This window comes from Poecilia mexicana, unplaced genomic scaffold (genome assembly GCF_051168715.1).
Source record: "Poecilia mexicana isolate PSO_F unplaced genomic scaffold, ASM5116871v1 scaffold_9, whole genome shotgun sequence".
NCBI lineage: Eukaryota > Metazoa > Chordata > Actinopteri > Cyprinodontiformes > Poeciliidae > Poecilia > Poecilia mexicana.
The window spans coordinates 2317100-2338227 of NW_028263378.1; the positions used below are offsets into that span (position 1 = coordinate 2317100).

A 21128-nucleotide genomic window follows, 5' to 3' on the forward strand; every position below is an offset into this window, starting at 1 on the left:
ACGTCGAGTCCAGGAAAGAGAACGATGGAGTTCAGATTGATGGGCAGCAATAACTGATCCCTAAAACCATAAAACCTTCAATTAAGGACACTTGTCAGAAAGTATAATCACTGTTACAGGACAAATAATTGTTTGCCAAAATCCTTAAAGATTAAACCTACAAACAGTCGCAAGAGTGACAGAGCAGGAACTACGTGTTAAAACCTAAAGAAGTGACAATAATCAGCTTTTTCTACAGACTTTATGTGTTAAAACCTAAAGAAGTGACAATAATCAGGTCTTTCTACAGACTTTGTGCCCTTTGACCCCCCCACCCAACCTGAGCTCGGTGTTAGACCACCCAGACATGCCGGCTTTTACCTGGCAACCGAGAGAACAGAGAAAACCTCTTAAAGGAGAGCAGGCGATTGCGCGGCGCGGCCACTGAGAGGATAGCAGACAGGGAGGGTGAAAGGGAAGGTCAAAGGTCAGGGAGACAAGTCTGCTCAGAGGACAGGGGACATGCAGAACCCTGGAGACGCTCTGCTGATCCCACAGAAACCCAGAGAGCCCACAGCATAATGCTGCTGCTGCAGAGCTGGAATAAAAGCTCAGGTGTAGATCAGGGGTGTTCAACATGTGGCGCGGGGGCCAATTGTGGTACAAATTTACTAAACGTTGTTAAATTAGCAAACATTTTTGAAGGATAGTGACCCAAATCCGGTTTTTAAAACATTTGTTCAATTGAAAACTAGCCGCCTTTCTTTTAATAAAGCAAATGTGCAAAATTATTTTAAATGTTTGGATTTACAATGAAAACGCCCCCAAAACAAATTAGGCTACATTATTTGCTTGATTTTATTTTATTTTTTATTTTTTTTGGCATGGAAGAATGTTTGACCCAACATGAGAAAAAGTTGCTGAAGAGGGAAGAAAAATTACAAAACAAAAACTAAAATAATTCTTTATTTTTGGCTTTTTTTCCTTATAAAGCTCCTGAAACAGAGAATAACTAAGTGGGGAAATCAGAACATTAATGCCTTTAAATTTATGTTCTAGTTTTTGCTTTTAAGACACTTTTTAGCATCTTGTAAACCCATCCAATGTTCTGCTGAACCAAAAAAAAGAGTTGATGAAATTTCAAGGATTGAACAACTCTTTCATGTTGCCACAGGGAGGCAGTAGAGAGACATGTTCAATAACTCTCTCAGATTAAAGTGGGTCAGTAACGGGTTGTCAGGTTCAAGCAGAGGAGGTTTGTGGACTCACCCTGAGTGGGAGCACTGAGCGCCATGACGCCATAATACGAAAACGCTCCGGCTTCAAACTTCATGTTCTCGTTTCCGGCCTCCACCTCCACTCGCCCCTGTGGATTTAACACACAGACGCCGTTTTCAAAACATAAACACCAAAAACAGCAAACGATTCCTCTCAAAACTGAAAAATATGAGGGAAAATTGTATTTTTTCCAAGAAAGGGTCAATACACCATTTGACCTCTAGATGGCGCCACATTTCCAAGTAAAACTCAATGTTTGTCACTCTGGAGCAGCAGAGGAAACGTTCAGAGGGATGTTGGATGAAAATATGAGAAAATAATGAATTTAGCGGGTCACAGAGGACAGACTGGGGGTTAAGGAAGCTGATGTACTGGTACAGAGCGTTGGCCCAGTTCAACCAGCTGGAATGTGTGACTGCAGCAACAACGCAGCAGTTAATCCATCCAACCGTCCCTCCTTCCTTTCATCCCCAATGAAAGCAGAACAGGTGGGAAAATAAAAACATCTGAACAAAAACACAAATTTATTCAAACATCATATTATTTCTCTTGATATTTATATTATATTCCTAATTCTTTGGACTGTATTGACTAAAGTTTTGTACTAATCACAGTCCATCACATCATCTGCTAATATTTAAACTCTATAAAGCTTCAGATGGTTGTAAGTGAAAAAAACAACTACGCTACAGCAATTTAAAGAGCGATATGAAGACTCCACCCCCTGGAGATAAAAGTTAATAACACATCAAAATGATCATAAAGTTGCCACATTACGTAAGAACATTTTTGCTCCAGTGTAAATTTTTCTGTCAAATTAAAACATAAAAGGCTGAAAATAACCTTCAGCTATTTTAGGAAGTTAACTGCAGTTACAAAGTAACAGGAGGGAAGCTGTTCATGCTGTAAACACTGCAGAGTCCAGCTAACAGCGAGCTAAAGCTAAAGCTAAAGTAACATTACAGCACAGAACCGAGCAGAACCCAGTCTGTCAACAGTCCCTGCACCTCCAACTATCTGATCAGTTCTTTCTAAACTACAATGAGAAAAACAGAAACTTGTTCTGGAGTTGCTCTTATTGCGGGGAATTATGAGCGTTGGCCTTGATCCACATATGCATTTTAAAGCTGCAACTAACTTTATCTTAGTAATTATTCTGGTTAATCTAATAAAACGTTTGCACATTATGCAGATTTCTCACACTTAATCCCTTTTTATACAATATCAGAAATACATTAAAAGATGTAAATAAACCCATAATTCAATCCCTTTGTTGTAGAAAATAAACATTTTAATGACACCATTCCTTTGGTGAATGCTTCATCACATGAGGCGAAGGAGGAATCTGCAGCTGAAAAGCATTTCGACATGTAAAATCTAATCCCTTTCTGCTCAACTTACATCAGATCAGTGTAGGGCTGATCTGGTGATTATTTATTGGATTAATGGATTAAAATAATTGGACAACTGGTGACTAATAGATCAATCATTAATCACAATTAATCCAAATAAAAGGTTCAGCAATAATGCATTTATAAATCAGTGCATCCATCCTCCAGAAATGTTTATGAAAAGGTACACACACACACACACACACACACACACACACACACACACACACACACACACACACACACACACACACACACACACACACACACACACACACACACACACACACACACACACACACACACACACACACACACACACACACACTGCCATCCTGGTAATCTGGCGAAAAGTAAGACTTTTGTTTCCACTCTGACCTCGTGTGAACTCTGACATGCTTCGGATGTTTTGGTGGCTGTTATTTACGGCGGTGGATCATGTTTGTCCAGGTAAAAGTGTAAGAAATGCCGAAGGGTTTTTCTAAGCTGACCTAAAACCAGACACACCACACTGCTGGCTCCTGAGCTAAATGCTTTTAATCCTCATCCACTGAAACTTAAAGTGCAAAAAATGTGAAAAATCTGTGTTTTATGTCTAAACTGATTAGGTTTACACCTCCTGCAGAGACGATTTATCATCTGGAAGCCACCGAGTCATCAGGAGGAAAACATGAGCAGATGTTCACTGGCTGTAATGATTTATTATTAAATCAACCAGAAGCACAGAAAATAAAAACATCCACGTTTCTCTGCTGCTTGCAGCTCATCAGAGCAACTGAAACATGACTTAATGTTTGACATGCAGCTGACTGTGAGAGCGTGATCATCAGCTGAGGTCATGTTTTCACTGCAACACGTGCTCAGGGCTGGACCGGCCATGCAGGCGTGCCACAAAACGACCCGCGCTCTGCTCCACAGGCGCTCCAGTAAAACCAGCTCCTCCAGACCGGGACTCACATCTACAGAGGGTTTATCCCGTCTGCTGGTGTTGAAACCCAGAATAAAGTCTCATCAGTCTGTGAGATTTGAACACAGAAAGCCAGTAGGCATTTTTAAAATAGTCTAACCTTTATCAATTATTCACACACAGCAGGAGCGACTCCTCAGCACCCAGTGGCCAAATGTTCAATATATTTACATTATATTTTAAAGCAAAAGGTCAATAATTCCTGCCTTTATGTTGCAGGAATCACCTTTACATCAAAATCACATGGTAAATTAAAACAAGCTCAATACTTTCCATTTGCATTATTTATTGCTTTCCTTTCTTTTTTCTCATTTTCTACCAAAAACTGGAAGATAAAAGTCTTCAGTCTGGTGCTTTGGTCTGAACTAGAACTTTTTTTGAAGGACAATTTTGTTTTAAGAAGTTTCTAAATTCATTTAATTTGCTTTTCCTGTTGTTTTGTTTATTTATTTTGGATATTTAAATGTCTTCCAGCTAATCCAGGAGCTCCGCTCATTTTCCAACCCACTGACTGGCTGACCCCCCAGGAGAAGATAAACCGTAAACGTTACTTTCTGCGAGTGCTGATAAGGTTTCCTTTGTGTGTATTAAAGTATATTAAAGTATGTTTGACATTTGAACTTTAACGCTTTAATTTTGATTAATTTATTACAGATTTTAACGCGTTAAAAATCAATGCAATCAATCACGTGTTATTTTTTATTTTTAAATATTTGTATTGTCATGTTTCTGGTACGCCCGTAAATCTGACGCACAAGTGACACAACCAAAAGTATTCATGTTCTCCCTTTTCAACAGACTGTAAACAGACTGACAGCCATGTTCATGTCAGGATTTGGATCAATTTAATCAACCATTAAGATGATCAAATCTTATTCAGGATTTGTTTGTGTAATCTTTCGATAATCTAAGGTGATGCCTCATTCCTAATGTGAGTTTATTTGAATTTACAGCAGCAAGCGCTCATGACAGACCTCTGAGTGTTTGGTTATTAATGTGGGACAAATTTACTCAAGGTCAGAACAAAACACCCAGTGGAGCCAAAACAGACAAAGTTACCAGCACCAACACAAGCATGTTGAAATATTAATCTGCAAAATAAAAGCTGGTAAATGATGTTATGATGACTTAATAATTCAAAACCATTTGTTTAGCTACAAACCTGGTCAAAATGACTCAATCTGACTGTAAAGAGGAATAAAATGGAGAGTAAATAAAAAAACACAATGGAAACAAAGCAAACAAAACAAGAGCTGAAACAGCCGTAAATATTTAACCTTTATTTTACCAGAATAAAAACCCGCCGAGATTAAAAACCTCTTTTCCAAGAAAATCCAGGCCAAGAGCAGCAACAAATACAGCACAAGAACTAACACCAGTGCAGGTTCATTTCTAACAACAAACGCTCTTTACCTCCACTTCACCATGACCTTTGGTTCTCTTTAGTCTCCAAGCCTCATGCAAAACAAATGACTAACAGCAGGTGTAGCAAAGCAAGCAGCTTGAAACCTGAGGACCAGTCAAGTGAGCAGACACTCCCATGCCAGCCTTTCATTCACGGCACCTAAACATGCAGATAACACGTCAAGATGCAGCAGTTATTACTGAGACTTCACCAGCAGGGGGTCACTGAGGCCTTTCCTCTGTCCCACCCATCAAATGTTTACTCCTGCTCCAAGTTTAAGCTATTGTGACAAAAAGCATTTTAAGACCTGAAAACCAATGTTTTAATTTACCATTAATCACTTTATGTTGTCAGGTTGTAGATTTTTATTACCAACCTGGGAAAGTGTCAGAAGATTCTGAACCAAATGTCTAAAACTCACAGACAGGAAACTGTAAATTGGTTATAATTTATGTACATATATTATGAACCAAACAGTAAGAAATAATATTCCCATCTCTCTGTGCAGTAATGGAGCTTCAGGTTCAAAGTGGAGGTCAGAGAGTCGCTTAGAGCCTGAACCTGCAGGTGGGTGTTGGCTAAAGGTCGACATGCAGCATTATGAGTCATAAACGACCCGATGGAGAACTGTTTGTTCCTGCCCAGGTTCTTATCCACCACATGAGCAAACTTAATGGCTGATGTCCTTGCAGGTTTACACCACTGGCCTCTTTGTGGCCCCGGTGATCAATCATGCTTAACAGAAAAGAAAGAAAATCTGTGACTGCAAGAAAGGTTAAAAATAAAGAATTGACTGTGAAGGTGGAGTTTGGGAAAGTTTAATAAAGTGTGAGCTGCAGGAGGGAAGCTCAACATGGAGTAAAAGAAAAGAGGTGAGGAGGTTCACAAAGTCCTCAGAGATTAAAATAAGACTAATTCCACTAGATTACAACTTTATTTATCTACAGATTATTCACTGATTCTGTGGTTCATTTTAACATCTACAACTGAGAAAAACCACGAATACACCATCATGTTTAGAAATGAAGTTAAATATTAACTGAAACTTTTGAAGCATTGCATTAGAAATGTTTAATGGAAACAACAAAATGTACAATCATTTCCTCAACTCTGTAAAAATGTCTTTATGCTCGCTTTAACTGACTTTTCCGAAAAAGATTAAGAAACTTGAGGCGTTCCGTAGCTATAATGTAAAATAGCGGCTCCCAAAGAGCAGAGCTCTGATTGGTTGAATCATGAATATATCTGCTGCAGCTGTTTACATCCATGATTTTTATTTATTGGAAACACCGTATTTGCATTAGCAGAGTATAGACAAAGATTTGAGCATATTTGTAATGAAAACGCAGCTGATGTGATTCTCCAAAATAAGATGAAACTTTAATTCAGATACTATCACTGCCAAATTTCAGGGTTAGTTTTGGCTGGAATGCGGTGAAGGAGCAGAGAGCTCTGGATGAGTAAGGTTTTCATCTTTACAATAACCAATGAGAGCACCGAGAAGCAGCCGTCCTACGGGAGCAGTTACTCAGTGTGTGAACTAATGCAGATAAAAACAGCACAAAGCAGGATGAGGTAATGTGGAACCAAGCTGTCTGAGGAAGCTCCGTGTGTGTGTGTGTGTGTGCGTGTGTGTGTGTGTGTGTGCGTGTGTGTGTGTGTGAAGCTGAGAGATGAACCCCTGCAGAGGCTGGAGGACTCTCTGCCGCAGGCTGTTAATAACTTACAACAAAGCCAGCGAGGGGTTTCTTCCCTGCACCAGGCTGAAACACTCAGCCGGCGTTAAATCTGCGTTAACATGTGACTAAACCTCAGAGTTTAGTGGTTTGTAACAAACCCGTTTTAAAAATCAGTGATTCACTCTAACATCGGAACGTAACGCCATGACTGAATCACAGAGTGGAAATATTTCCTTTTTTGTCGAGGAATATTTCTTATCCTCCAAGGAATCAATTTTCCGTCTCTGGTTCACAACAGGAAGAACTAGCAGACGCACTTTATTTAAAAACACTCGTCCACATTTGCCTTTTTAAGGAATGCTCAAGGAAAACATGTGAAGCAAAACGATGACAGATGTAACAATAGATAGAGGTTCGTCGGCTTTGGAGGGGAAAAAGGAGCCTGCTTGTAATCCAGGGATTTTCCCATTTAAGAGGAGAAAATTCCTTGAATGCAGCAGAAATGTGACTCTGAACAGAGCAGCTGCTCTGTGAGAACCTGAGAGCATCTTTATGGAGACATGAATCAGTGTGGTCATAAACAAACATCCAGTCTGCTGACGGTGATCATCCCTACCCACAACACACACACACACACACACACACACGCACACGCACACACACACACACACACACACACACACACAGAAACTGTTCAGAAAGCCGATAAAAGAAGAAGAAATGTGAACTAATTTACAGGCTGGTGTTTCCTTTTCTGTTTACATACAGTAATAGAAAAAATGAAGGATGCACCAATAAATCAGAGATCGGCCGATACTTTAACGTGAAAATTATTTTTTCAGACCAAAAAATAAAAGCAAAAACAATCTGCATTGGTCAAAATCTGAATCGGCCGGTCAAGCTCTGTAAAGATCGGTGATCGGCCAGAAAACTGCAATCAGTGCACCCCTAAGAAAATATAGATCAACTAATGTTGATATTTAAGCTTAAAAGTGTTTTCACACCTGATGGTCCAGTAGATGTTGAAGCTTTTACTCCATTTTGACTAATTAAACAGGAATCTGGCCTTAAAACAGAAATCAGAATCAGAAGTTGGTTCACACCTGACTGCAAAAACACTGAATCTTACCATCTGTTTTTGGTCTAGTTTCTGGTATAAATATCTTTGCACACTTGAAATAAGAAATAATTAACTGACAAGTGACTTTTCAGCAAGACATAGAAGCTTGTTTTAAGTCAAAAATTATTGAATAATTATTGAATACGACATTCTTCTCATGTTGTAAGTGAAGCAACCTCCCAGTGGATCGAGAACTTTATCAGTATTAACGTGTTAGAGGGTGTGAATGCTTTTGCAATGCGCAGCAAACATCCAGAGATAACTGATCGTTTTCTGTGTATCGAAGGAAACTGGAGGAAACGGGTTTGAAGCTCCACACCTGTTACATCGGCCTCGTTAGCTTTGGGAAGCCAACAGAGAGTAAAGTGAAGAAAGAATTTAAACTGAAGCCAGAACTCAAACAGAAACTCCCAGAAAGGTGTCGGAGGATTACGCTACGTGTGCGGTCCATAATGACTGTTTGGGAGCAGAAAACCAAGACGAAGTGTGGGAAGCGACTCTGCATGGAGCGCTGGGATTACAGCTCACAGGCGCTGACTGGATCCAGCAGGACTGGAGGAGCAGCGCAGAGCTTTCTGCTCAGTCCACAGACTGGAAACGAGCAGGACGGGGAAGATTCTCCCAAAACATGAATGACGGCAGGCATTTAAAGTGACAAGAGGTCAATTAGTGGACAGCAGCTACAATTACATTCAGAGATGATAACTGCTCATTACTTCACACGGGAACACAATCCTTCTAGGTTACCTCAACCGTTTCAGCAATCCGACAACTTTTTGACCTGATATTCAGATTCCAGCTGCTTTGACTCAATAATTTTATCCAATTTTACTTGTCAAAGTTGACAAAAAAAAACATTCGCAAAGCATTTCTGGATCTACAGCATCAGACCATTGAGTCCTTTCTTAATTAAAGACAATAAAAAACAGCATTCAGCTGAAACAAACATCCATACACCACAAATCTGGAACAAACCTCCAGAAAACTGCAAAACAACCGAAACACTGAGTTCCTTTAAATCTGTCTGGAGTTGATTAATAACTGCTAGAAACGTGTCGATTTATTCTATTGTGTTCTTGTCTTTGAGCAGCACTTTGGTGCTGCATGTTTCTGAAATATGCTATAATATAAATAAACTTAAACACAGGCAGGATTCCTGCTCATATCAGATTATTTTAACACTCTGAGTCGAACAGGTTTACTTTCAGATGCTTGTTTTATCTGCATCGGACCTGGAAAATAACAGCATCTCATTCCACATGTCTGGACCCCAACAACAAGCAGCTGCTTTGGGACATGAGGAAAGAGAAGTAAAGGTTAGTGCGTCATGTTCTATGACACATAGAGGGAAATCACCGTTTCCTCGTTTGTAAATCATTTTATAACAATTACTTCTCATGCTAACAAACATGCAACCCCTTATAAAACAGAGAAAACTGGTACTGCCAGGTCAGACTTCAGAGGAAACAGGATGGTGTCTGCCAGTAAAAAACTGACTGGAGCGTCTCAAAATAGAATCAGGCACAGAAAAGAAACAACAAAGATTCATAAAGCAGCATCTAAAACAGACGGACCAAAGTGAATGTTCTCCATTTTTCAGTCCAAACGGCTGCTCACCTGCAGGATGAGGATGAAGTAGTCGACCGCCTTGCCTCTCTGATAGATGTAGTGACGATGCGATCGCTTGTCGCTTTCGTTGAACTTGATCTCCTGGATGACATCAGGATAGCGGAGGATCCGCAGCAGCACCTTGTCAGAGATCTGAGAGGGACTGAACAAGCTCACTTCTGTAAAAAAATAACAAAAAGGTTTGAAGAGATACTCAGACGATTTAATTAAGATGTTGCAGTGCATTGTGTGGAAGAATAGATGAGAACAAAGTCCATTTCTTAGAAGTGAAGTGAATAGCCACTGAACACACCAACTCCACGTTTTAATAGTTTCTTTTGTTGTTTTGCTTTCAGGTAATTATCTGTGTAAACATGTTAAATGTTATTATCTACATCCAGAAATTTTGCGCATGCGCACATCTCTGGAGGGCAAAAAGACGATTTTACTCGTTGCATTAGAATAATTCTGTTAAAATAAAATCTGGAGATGTATTTTATGTTCAGTGCCACAACAACAGGAAAAATAACAGAAAAACTGTTGAAGAACAACACAAACCACTCGTTATCTTCAATTTCTCTCGTTCTCTCCGCCGCTCTACACACAGCCTGGTTGCCATAGCAACTGACAACAACGGCACCAAACGTATCAGGATTCAACGCCAACAAACACACAAACGTTTCCCATACAGGGAACAGAACATGCAGCCTGCTACAGTGTTCTGTTTTCAGGCTTGATGTTTATTTTGTGATCGCTGTCACTGCGGTGTCAGGTTAAAGACCTTTATCGTTTAAAAACTAATGGGACTGAATGCAACAAATCTGACATTCAGGCTAACAGCAGAAGCTCCCAGATTTCACCTCTAGGCTGTTTTATAGATGAACAGCATATTTTAGGATAACAGCTGAAGAAATTTTATGATTTTTGTCATAAATCTGAAGGTCTAGCAGAAATTTAAAAGTAACTTTTCTTTTAAAACCAAGTCATTTAGTTGGTTTATTGTGTTACATTTATTTATCTCTTTTTTTTCTGGTTTCCCTTCTGTCAGTTATTGTAATTGTTTACAATAATTTTCAACCCAAACTGCTCTAATATTTACCTTTTTTTTAAGCACATTTGTTTGTGCTTCATGTTATTTGCAGATCAGAAATGTTTTCAGCTGACAGATTTCTCAACCGTCAGAAGTCGGACTGTTGCAATCGGCGTTCAGCCGTAAGGGCCGGGTCTCCGCCCGAGCTTGGAGCAAAGACGGAGTACAAAGGCCTGCGACGTACGCAGAGCCAGGTGATGTATGGCTGACTGCGTCTTCAAACAAACACTCATCTTTCTGGTTTCACATGTCAGGTCAGCCCCCTCCCACGAGCTTCTACAAATTCACACGACTGGAAAAATTTTTATTTGTATATTTGTTCTGTTTATCATCTTAAACAAGATGTAAAATTTCTAAAATCTGCATTTATTTTGTCTCTATAATAATGTGATGAGTCATTAACATCACATTTATGACAAGAAGATTGAAGATTATTACTGCTAAATTAAAATAAAAGACAAAAAAATAAAGCTAGTATTTTGTTTTGGAGAGAAACTGTGAAAAGATTCGGTTTCCTCACAACGAAGGAATCATCATGAGAGAAAAATCTGCAATAAAGTCACCAGAAGCTAATGTTATGCAACCTGCACGGGAGCTTTGTGTGAGGCAGGAAGTGCTAGCTCATGCCATGTGCATGTAGCAGTTTGCGGCAGAGCGTATCAGCTAACACACATGCTAACCCGACACATTGCAACACGCGCTCAAGTGATCTGAGTCGGCAGAAGCAGAGCTGAGTTTGTGGTGAGCTGGTTGATACAAACATCTTCTTCAGAAGTAAATATCTTCACTGCCGTCTGATTACAGTCAATCAATCAACAACGACCTAATTATACGAGTTTTACTGTCTAAAAACACAATTTACTGCTACATGTACGAGTAAAAGTCAATCAAATAAACAGATGTTTTAACATGGAATAATAACTGATGTTGGAAACATTTAGAAAGATCCAACCTGTAAGTAAAGCGTTCTTATATATAATGCAGATAACCAGGCGCTGTCTGGTGGGCTGGTCAGCTTTCTGGCAGAGGCTACTTTGATTTTTATGTTTTTGTTAAACATACTAATTCCATAAAGAGTTGATAAGACCCATGTGCTCTAACCAGAGATGCACTGATCTGATATTATCTGTATCAGTCCCAATATTTAACAAACTTCCTGATCCATAAGGGCAGATCTATTCGGTCTAATTCTATGCTTCATATTTTATTTTTCATTATTTCCATTTGAATATTTGCTGCTGTTTAGTTTTACATGTTTGACCGAGGTAATCAGTTTGTTTTTGTCAGTTTCATTTATTATTATTATTATTATTAATTTTACATTGGCTGCTATATTCCTAACTGACTGAATAAATTAAACTTGTGTTTACATGTCTGGCCAAACTTCTGAATGTGCTGCAGTGTTACAGAGTTATCAATACATTCCTGATCCAGAGCATGTCTGTCTGTGTTTAAAGACAGAAACCTTTTAAGACCATTCAGCAGAATTGTTCTATCGGATCGCTGTAGGCCGACAATAAACCTCAGATACTGGTGCAAACTTCATAAATGAACTCAAATTAGAGGTTGGATTTTTCTAAACTTTCCGGTGAGAATATGACACAGCAGTAAAAGAGGAGTGTGATGTGACAGAGCAGCATGGTGTCGGTTTCCTGGTTCATCCTCACCTGTGGCCAGGAAGCGATGCGCCGCCAGCAGCAGCTGAGGAGAGATCTTCACCTTCGATTCGCTCTCGTGTTTGAAGGCAGAAAAGTCTCTCTTGTTCTTATCAGGTGCAACTTTCCTCCTGGTGCGATTGTCAGCTGAGAAGTGACACAAACAAACAGTTTACAGAGCTATAGAAAATCCTCTTAAACATTCTACAATTTATAGTAATTTGGGATTTACATAAAAAATAAAAATATTGGTAATAACAGAAACCTACTGTACAGGTCAGATTCGTCCAGAATCTCTGATTTAATTATCTCCTCGATCACGTCTTCTAGAGTGACCAACCCCAACACCTCGTAGAACGGATCTCCCTCGCCCTCGTTGTTCACCTTCTGGACGATGGCAAGGTGGGACTTTCCTGCACGACACAGAGCCGCCCAACCAAATCAGGATGAAAAATATCTGAATACAAACTCTTTTCACACAAGTCATTAAAATTAGGAGTGAACTGATTGTAGTTTTCTGGCTGATCACCGATTATTAAAATGCCTGGTTCTGGTTTACACCTTCAATGTTCCAATCTCATTTTCACCCAAAACTAAAGAAATGGAGCCAATCGATCAGCTGAAACCACCAAACGAGTTTAGTGATTTATTCATTATTAACTATAAGGACGAAAAAAAGTCAGATAACTGAAACAATAATATACTCAGAGTAGTAACAGAGCATAAAAAAGATATAAAAACACTACATACATTTTGCATTAAGATAAGGAAAACCGTTTTTCTCAAGTTTCAAAGTTTTAGTTTCACCTGGTTCAAATTCTGAATAAGAAATGCTTCTATTAATCACCTTATGATATCCAATTATCAATCACTTATTAAAAAAACAATCACCAGATTAGTCCTACACTGGATTAATATAAAGTCAAGCAGAAAGGACTGAGATTTTCACGTTAGAAATATTTTTTAACTGCATCTTTTGCTACTAATGATCAAACGTTCACTAAAGCAATGATATGTTGTATTGCAGGGAATAAAGTATGTATTTTCCTATTTTAAATAAAGAGAATTGAATTCATTTAATGCATTTCTAATATTGTGTGAAAAAAGTTTAAATGAGAAATCAGAATGCGAATTTTTTATCTTTTATGAATTGATTGTCAGAATAATTACAACTGAACAATTTATCTACTGAAAATGGAATGAAGATCTCAAAATATAAATTATATTTCAATTTTCTTAGCTCGTGAAATATTTTGTAACAACAGGAGCATCTTACTGTTTGTTGCCTTGCCTAGATCTAGTTTTAGTTTCACCTGGTGAAACTAAATCTATGTAATAGATCTAAATCTATGTGTAATAGATCTATGTGTAATAGATCTAGATCTATGTGTAATAGATCTATGTGTAATAGATCTAGATCTATGTGTAGACAGATCAAACACTGACTCACGCTGTTTATCAACCCACACATTTTTTGTTTCAACTACAGTGGAAAAATTAGATAAATTATATAACATAAAATATAATTAGATCTTTGGGTTTAACCACATAAAGTACAATTTTCCCTCCTTTTATGACATGATAGTCATAGATATGAACATTCCTCCTGCAGTGATCCGGGTCTGTTGCTGCCACACTGTCAGAGTCGGTTATGATATCGGGCTGATATGCGATAACCTCTCTGCTCCTGCACCAGCTCACTCCCTGCGCCACAAATAGCCTGTTAATGTGAGCTCGGTGTTGCAGTTGGGCTGAACTTTGACCTCACAAGTTACTGTACAACGCCACGCCGAGACGCTTTCCAGAAAGCAGGTGGCAGCCGGCGGCGGTGCCGAGCCGACCCGGTAGGTCCTGAATCATTTATGACACAGTGGACCGACCTCTGGATGGAGAGGATCCTGGATTTACACAACATATGAGACTAAATTAGAAAGAATAAAACTCATTCCTAGGCCTGTCAAAGTAAATCAATTAATCGCCTGATAAAATAAAACCAGCCTAATAATTTCTAATTGTATGGAAGTCTTACGTTGGGTGTTCTGGTCTCAAAAAGCCATTTTTAAGGATATTTTGCTTACAGAGAATTTGTGTTTATTTATTTTGGATATTTAAAACATCTTCCACTTCCAGTGTTAAATATTCATTAGAATTTAAAGTTTGTTGATCTCAGAGTGAATTATTATGCCATTATTACCATTACTTGAAAATATAACAGTATTATATTGTTTGAGACAATATTGAGACAAACAATATTGTCTCAATAATATTATTATTGTCTCAAAATAACAATATTATCGTTTATCCTAATAACTTCTGGGACAGTTTATCGTCAAGCAGCATTTGTTACTGTGACGGGTCCAATAAGGATGATTCTGCAGACAGTCATATCACAGACGTAAAACACCTGTCTGTGTTTCCAAAATAAAAGCAGCAGATCAGTGGGATTTACAAAAAGCTCGTATGACGGGCAATTAGCCCGAGACCAAAGGCTCAAAGTGGTTTTGTTGTGTCCTTGATGTCAAAGCGAGCGCCGCCGCAGCGGCACACAAACGGACTCCACACATGCTCAGCCTTGACCTCACCGGGTTTCATACAGAAATAGACTGAAGGGACTTTGAGGAATCCGTCTCCCTCCAGGACGGATTCACAGTCTCGCTCTGTTCTACGACGGCATGACATGCTGAGGATCATGTGGTGAAAGTTTAGTTTGGAAATGTGCAGAGGAAGCTGCAGAGCAGCCTGTGTTGGCTCTGAGATACAGACCAATCACTGAGCGGCTCATCCTTCAAATTATGTTGAGATTTTTCACATTTTCTCGTTAGCATTTTGGCAGATTACAGGATTTCCCGTAGTGTTATTAGAATCATAAAGTGTATTTTTAAATCAAAAATATTAATCTATTATTCTTTTAATGGATGCCCAATATGTATTAACATCGGTACTGGACAATATTAGTAGTTTTTAAGATATCGGTATTGCTCTATTTTATGGCAGCTGTTTTATCTCGAGGTTTCGATGCATTAAAAATTTGATTAATTTCTAATAGTATGATAAATAAAGATAAACAGTGTTTTGATATAATTCAGCAGTGTTGGTCTTTGTGTTTGGGACATTTGGGAAATGAATACCTTCCAAAACGGTTAAATCAACCATGTGATTTACACACATCCTACTAAACGGCACAGCCTCCTGCTTGATATGTGAAGCTTCCTTTATGTCCTGCTGCAAACCGAATCCCTGCCTGACATCACATCAGGGAACGATGGAAAGAATCTGTCAACAGAGTCCCATGAAGACAAACCCTCCAGAGAGCATTCATTAGCCCATCTTTGTTCGTCCCACAGAAAAATAATCACAGTAGCAGCAGAACCAGAGACATCATGTAATGGAAAAGGCCTTGTGTCAGTGTTTGTGTGTGACCTCTTCCTGTGGTGCTGAGTCAATATTTCAGAGGAAGTGGGACCCCAGGAGACGCTCCACCACTTAGCGCAGTCACTTGAGAGTCTATCGACTCCTTCAGAGCAAACACGAATTAACAGACAAACTTTTTCTGACTGATCACTCAGTCACCTCTGACCTGCGTGAGAAGATTCTGTCTGCACTGATCTTCATTTACCACAAAACATGATTAAAATGAACAGATCCGTACACGACTGACGGAAACACGCAGCCGTCCTGAATCTGAACCGTTTACCTTGAGCAGCCATCTCTGCACAAAGTACACAAGAAGCTTATCTACGTGGAACATTTTTTAAAAATCCATGGAGGAATTTAAAACACAAATATAAAAACCTTAGAAGAAAAATAGCAAAAATTGTGTTTTGTAGTCAAATTTTAAACGAATCATATTTCCTGATATAAAACACATTTCTAAAGTTGCTGCTGGTCTGTCACAATAACAAATGTTGCTGAATGATTAATTGTCCCAGAAGTTATTTGCAATAAATTATAATATTGTTTTGAGACCATTTTCAAGTAATGTAATGGTAAAAGCATAATAATTCAAGAAGACATTCAATCTTAAAGACATTTTAAATATCCAAACAAAATAAAAAACAACAAATAAATGAATTATAAAGTCTCTGTAAACAAAACTGTTCTTCAAAAAAGTATCTAGTCGGGACCAAAGCACCTGGGAGACTTTTATCATCCAATTTCTGGTGGAAAGAGAAAAACAATAAATTATGCAAATGGAAATTATGGAGCTCATTTTAATGTGTCATATGATTAATTGAGTAATAAACTGTATCACTAGCATTAGACACAGATTTGTTTGCCGTTTTGAGTTATGCATAAAGATGTGGCAAGAAATCATCCGGTGACCAAAGTAGGATGACTTTTAGTTTTATCTGTGTGACCTTTGACCTCCCAGTCTGAAACTGAAAATCTGATAATTTCCCCGATCAGTGAATGCACCAGAGTCCCAACAGGTTGCTCCAACAGCAACAGTCTTTGGTGTGGAAGATTTTCATGGCGACAAAAGACATTAGCAATTTTCAGTAGTACTAATGAAATGCTAAAGAGGTTCCTATTTTTCGTTTTCGTCATTGCTAATGCAAATTTTCTGCAAAAATGGTTAAAAAACACTGAGTGTAAGTGACACCAACTCCCACCAGCAGGTGGCAGAATATCTTGCTCCTACTACACTGCTTCCTCCACCTTATCAAGCTTTCGACCATAATCAATAGTCTAGCTATAAATTATTTTAATTGTCACAATTTTTTTTGTTTTAAAATAAGTCTAACCTTGTAGAGCAATCGTTTTCTCTCTCACACAGTGTGACATCGCCTCTTCTCCTAGCATAAATAATGAATGAATATCTGAAACACTATTATTTATAGTTTCTAAGTGAAGCTTGAATTTGCTCAAATGGGCCAAAGCTTTACAAAAACAAAACTCTGTCTGTGCATCTATAAATGTAAATTTGTCCAGTAGGGCGGCGCCATACCTAGAATTGACATAATTGTGAAACTTTAGCTGAACGTTGAAGTCGGTTAGCCTGCATTTTGTAACTTTTTCCTCTTATTCTTGCAATATTGCAACCATTTCAATGTTGTGCGGTTCTGCTGTCTAATCTTCAGTCTAAGTATTCTGATTGATTTTAGTCCAGGTCTTGTATTTGCAGGTTATAAAAGCCTTTCAGACAGCATCACATGGACTGAACTTTAAACTCTTCTATGAAGGAAAAAGGAGTTAATTTAATCTGTACCTTCTACAGTTAGAGATTTATTTTCTTCTCAAAAAAGAAAGAAATGAAAAACAAAGATTGCAGAATAGCAGCTCCAACTAAAAACAGGAAGTGAGAACCAAGCTGCCCTTTATCAGAAACGTTAAACTCAGCTTCTCCTTTTCTTTCTGCAGCACTTCCACTATATTACAAGCAAATGAACAATAAAACCATTCACTGACACACTGCGAGTCAGTGAATGGGTTTCTGTGTGAGGCAGCATCGTGTTTCCTCCAGGAACCGTCAGCCACTCGTCTGCACACACACAGACAAATTCCCGGCAGGTGATTTGACCTTGCAGTTAAGTTTCTCTGCCCTCTGGCTTTTCCATCACCAGCCAGTAAGCCGGCCTGTTTGTTGACACAAAACATCCACAACAAAGCTGCGAGGGGGAGAGCGATGAGTCTTTACAGGAGAGGAATGCCTCTCCTGCTGCCCACGGAGCAAAAAAACACAACCGGTCGGCTGCGTATCAGCAGCGATGACCGGCGGTTTCAAAACAAGCCTGCTGTGAGGGGAAGAGACAAAACCATGGAGCTGCAAAAATGCTCCTGTTGCGCTCACACACACAAACAGTTGCGTAATAACCGAGCTGAGATACGAGGGCCTGCTGTGTGGGACAGGTCAAGCTCTTTGAACCTGTTTTTCCAGTTAAAACTGGATCTCCGTGCACCCAGGTCTGCTGTGATCCCTGCAGATGAATTAGATCACAAACCAGCTCACTGTTTTCCACGCCAACATCCTCAGCAGCTCCTGCTGCAGAGGCGGCTAAACGCTAAAGGTTCAGACTGAGGTCTGCTTCTCCGCGGCGCAGGATGAAACTCAGAATCAAAGCAAATGTGTTGGCGCTGGAAAATTTGTTTGAGGTGGAAAACAAGGAAAAATATCTGTTCAAGTGTGGGGGTCAAAAGGTCAGCTGCTGCCCAAAATGAAAGCGTTTTATGCAAACTGATAGTTTCTGCAGAACTTAAAGAACAGATTGGAACAAAAATCAATAAAAAAAATACATCCTTGTACTCTGCTAAATAAGTAGCAGTGAAATAAATGTTAATATTGTTATTGGTGGTATTTGTATAAATAATAGTGTCTTCTAGATCAAATATTCTCTGCCAGGAATAAATTACAGCCTGAACAATCTGTCCTGAAGGGACACTGACTGTACGCAGCTTTAATCAGCTTTATGATATTTAAAGTTCAGAACACTTTATGCCTTGATAAGGCTCTTATTGTGAAGGTTTGCTGTACTGCAGCTATAAATAGAGGCATACATCATCATATTATTTTGGTGGCTCTGCTGAGTGTAATCAGACTGTTTAAATGTAGTCAAATAAATCAGTTAAATAGATAAACCTGACCATCCAGCTAAACGTTGGCTAGCTCACCATTAGCCGCTAGGAAACCATTAGCAGGTAATTTCCTGCATTTATTTAAGATATAGCATCTCCAGAAAGCATCTATAAAGTCCAAAGAGCTAAGATCACTTAGTGATCTGGTTTAAAAGCTGCAGTATATAACTTTTATAGAAATATTTTTTAACATATTTGTTGAAATATAAAGATCGATATTGGGCGATGTTTATCTATTTTTATCATATCCTATCGGTCCGATAAGTAAAACCGGGACGACGTTAACAAGTTGGATGTTTGTTTCCAACTTGCTGCTGTTTGTATTTAGCCCTCACCCGTTCAGGCAGAATCACCCATTTTAGATCCCACAGTTTACATAAGGTGTAAGCCTAATGAGTAGGCAAAAACATCCAGCACAGTGTTTCTGTAACAAATTTCTGCTGAGCTGCTCTTTCCTCATGTTGACCAACATTATTGTGGCACGCGGTCTAGATTTGGTAACCTAAATGAAGATGGTCCAAAAAGACTCACCATGTTAAAGAGTTGAGTATGTTGAATGTGAGGAAACAAAAGCACAAGAGAAAACTGAGAAAGAAGCATGATGCCTCAACAGCAAGACTCCAGTTGCTTCAGTAAAGTCTAACAATAATGACATTTACAGTTAGGGTAAGGCAGCAATGGCTCAGAATGTCATTTCAAAATATTAAAGTACAAATACTATAATAAGAATATGAATGTGAGTGATTGATTTTATTTGGTTTAAAGTGTAACTACCACTCTAAATGTGAAAAACTGGCCCCGCCCCCAGAACAGTTTTTAAAATTCCAAAGTGGGCGGAGTCAAGAGACTCGACTTCGTTTTTTCAAATAAGCGTCAGATCTCTCGACAATTTTCAAATTTACTCAAAAATGTCATAATTTGAGCAGAAAAAGAAAAACATTCAACTTACTTGCACAGCTTATCTGCCAAAAAGTTGATTTTGTGGTTTAGTTGTGCTTTAAATTCTTTAGGGTTTTAAACCTTTTCCATAACTAAAGAAAAAAATACCTGCAAATGCACATTATGAAAAATATGATGACAACAGAAAATGTTTAACAGCCTGAAAGTAGAAAGATAACAGCAAAAATATTTAATAAACATTAATTATTATTTGAGGCTCTAATAATTGTGCTTTGATGATCGAATGCAGTGAAATCTCGTCATCTTTGAGCTTAAGTTACTAAATGAAGCCATTAAGTCTGTTGTAATAAGCAACAGACTTCCAGTGTTAAATGTTAAATCTTTGAGAATGTGTTTTTGTATTATTTAGGCGTTACCATTACATTACTTGAAATTGGTCTCAAAACAACAATATTATTTTTTATTGCAATAACTTCTGGGACAATTTACTGTCCAGCTAAATTTGCCATCATGACAGGCCAAGCAGCTCTCTGTACTAGTTAGGCTGTCAAAGTGAGACTCACAGCAACAGTAACAACAAAAGTTTTATTTTCCGCACCTTACAGTTCAGACGCTGAAGAGAGAAATGCCATCTAACAAAAGTGAGAGTAAATTAATGAAGGTGTGTCTCTGCGGGTGTGTTTGTTGTCTCTGAGGAATCCCTGAATGTCGACAGACCCGCAGAAATATACCTGCCTGCAGCAGCACTACAGGTGCTCTGCAGCTCCTACATGCAGCCTTGGTCCAGCTCAGCTGCATCAGACGCATGAATTTCTCCCTCAGCATGTTATTAGATTCTCTAGAGTCAAAGTCATAGTGTTATGGGAATAAAGTCGTTAAAAGTCTAAATAAAACAAGAAAAAAAAGTCATAACATCATGGGAATGAAGTAGTAATTTTATAACCCCAACACAAAAAATATTAAATTAAAATGAGAAATGTTGGCATTGGTTTTATAAATAGGAATTATTATAAATAGAAGGACTTTGGAGTGATTGTGCAAACGACTGAGTCTATTTCAGAGAAAGACAAGCTGTTCATGCCACGTCTCCATGACCGTATCAAAGATTTGCTCTCATTCTAACAAGTTTCTTCTGGTTTTATTCAAGGTTATTATAATTAACCAACACTAACAAAATAAAAACTGAAATTGAGAAATCATTTTTGTTAAGAAATAGTAATTAATGGGGGAAAACTAACTGGAGCTATATCATGAATTCATAAAAACTAACTAAGATATACTGCAGTAATAGATATCCATTTTCATGTTTATGAATCTGTTTATTAGCCTTTCAAATGTAAAATGTAAAATAATAACTTTTTTGCCTCCACTCAAGTAGTTTACATCAACTGTCAGCAAATTACGGTAAGTTGGTTGTTTTAACAATTACTGAATAAACTTTTGGAAAATTGCATCTTCTGTTGAGTGTTAAATTACCCAATCA

General features: G+C 38.4%; 1 protein-coding gene across 2 annotated transcripts in view; it reads right to left on the bottom strand.

The window, feature by feature from the left end:
* cnnm4b (cyclin and CBS domain divalent metal cation transport mediator 4b) overlaps nt 1-21128 on the bottom strand; it is a 38228-nt gene that overhangs the window by 8011 nt on the left and 9089 nt on the right. For both annotated transcript variants that reach the window (XM_088008614.1, XM_088008613.1), the window contains exons 2-5: nt 12442-12585; nt 12185-12319; nt 9437-9606; nt 1249-1345 (exon numbers count right to left, since the gene is read on the bottom strand). In XM_088008614.1, the coding sequence (XP_087864740.1) occupies nt 1249-1345; nt 9437-9606; nt 12185-12319; nt 12442-12585 (546 nt within the window). The remainder of the gene's footprint in view (nt 1-1248; nt 1346-9436; nt 9607-12184; nt 12320-12441; nt 12586-21128) is intronic.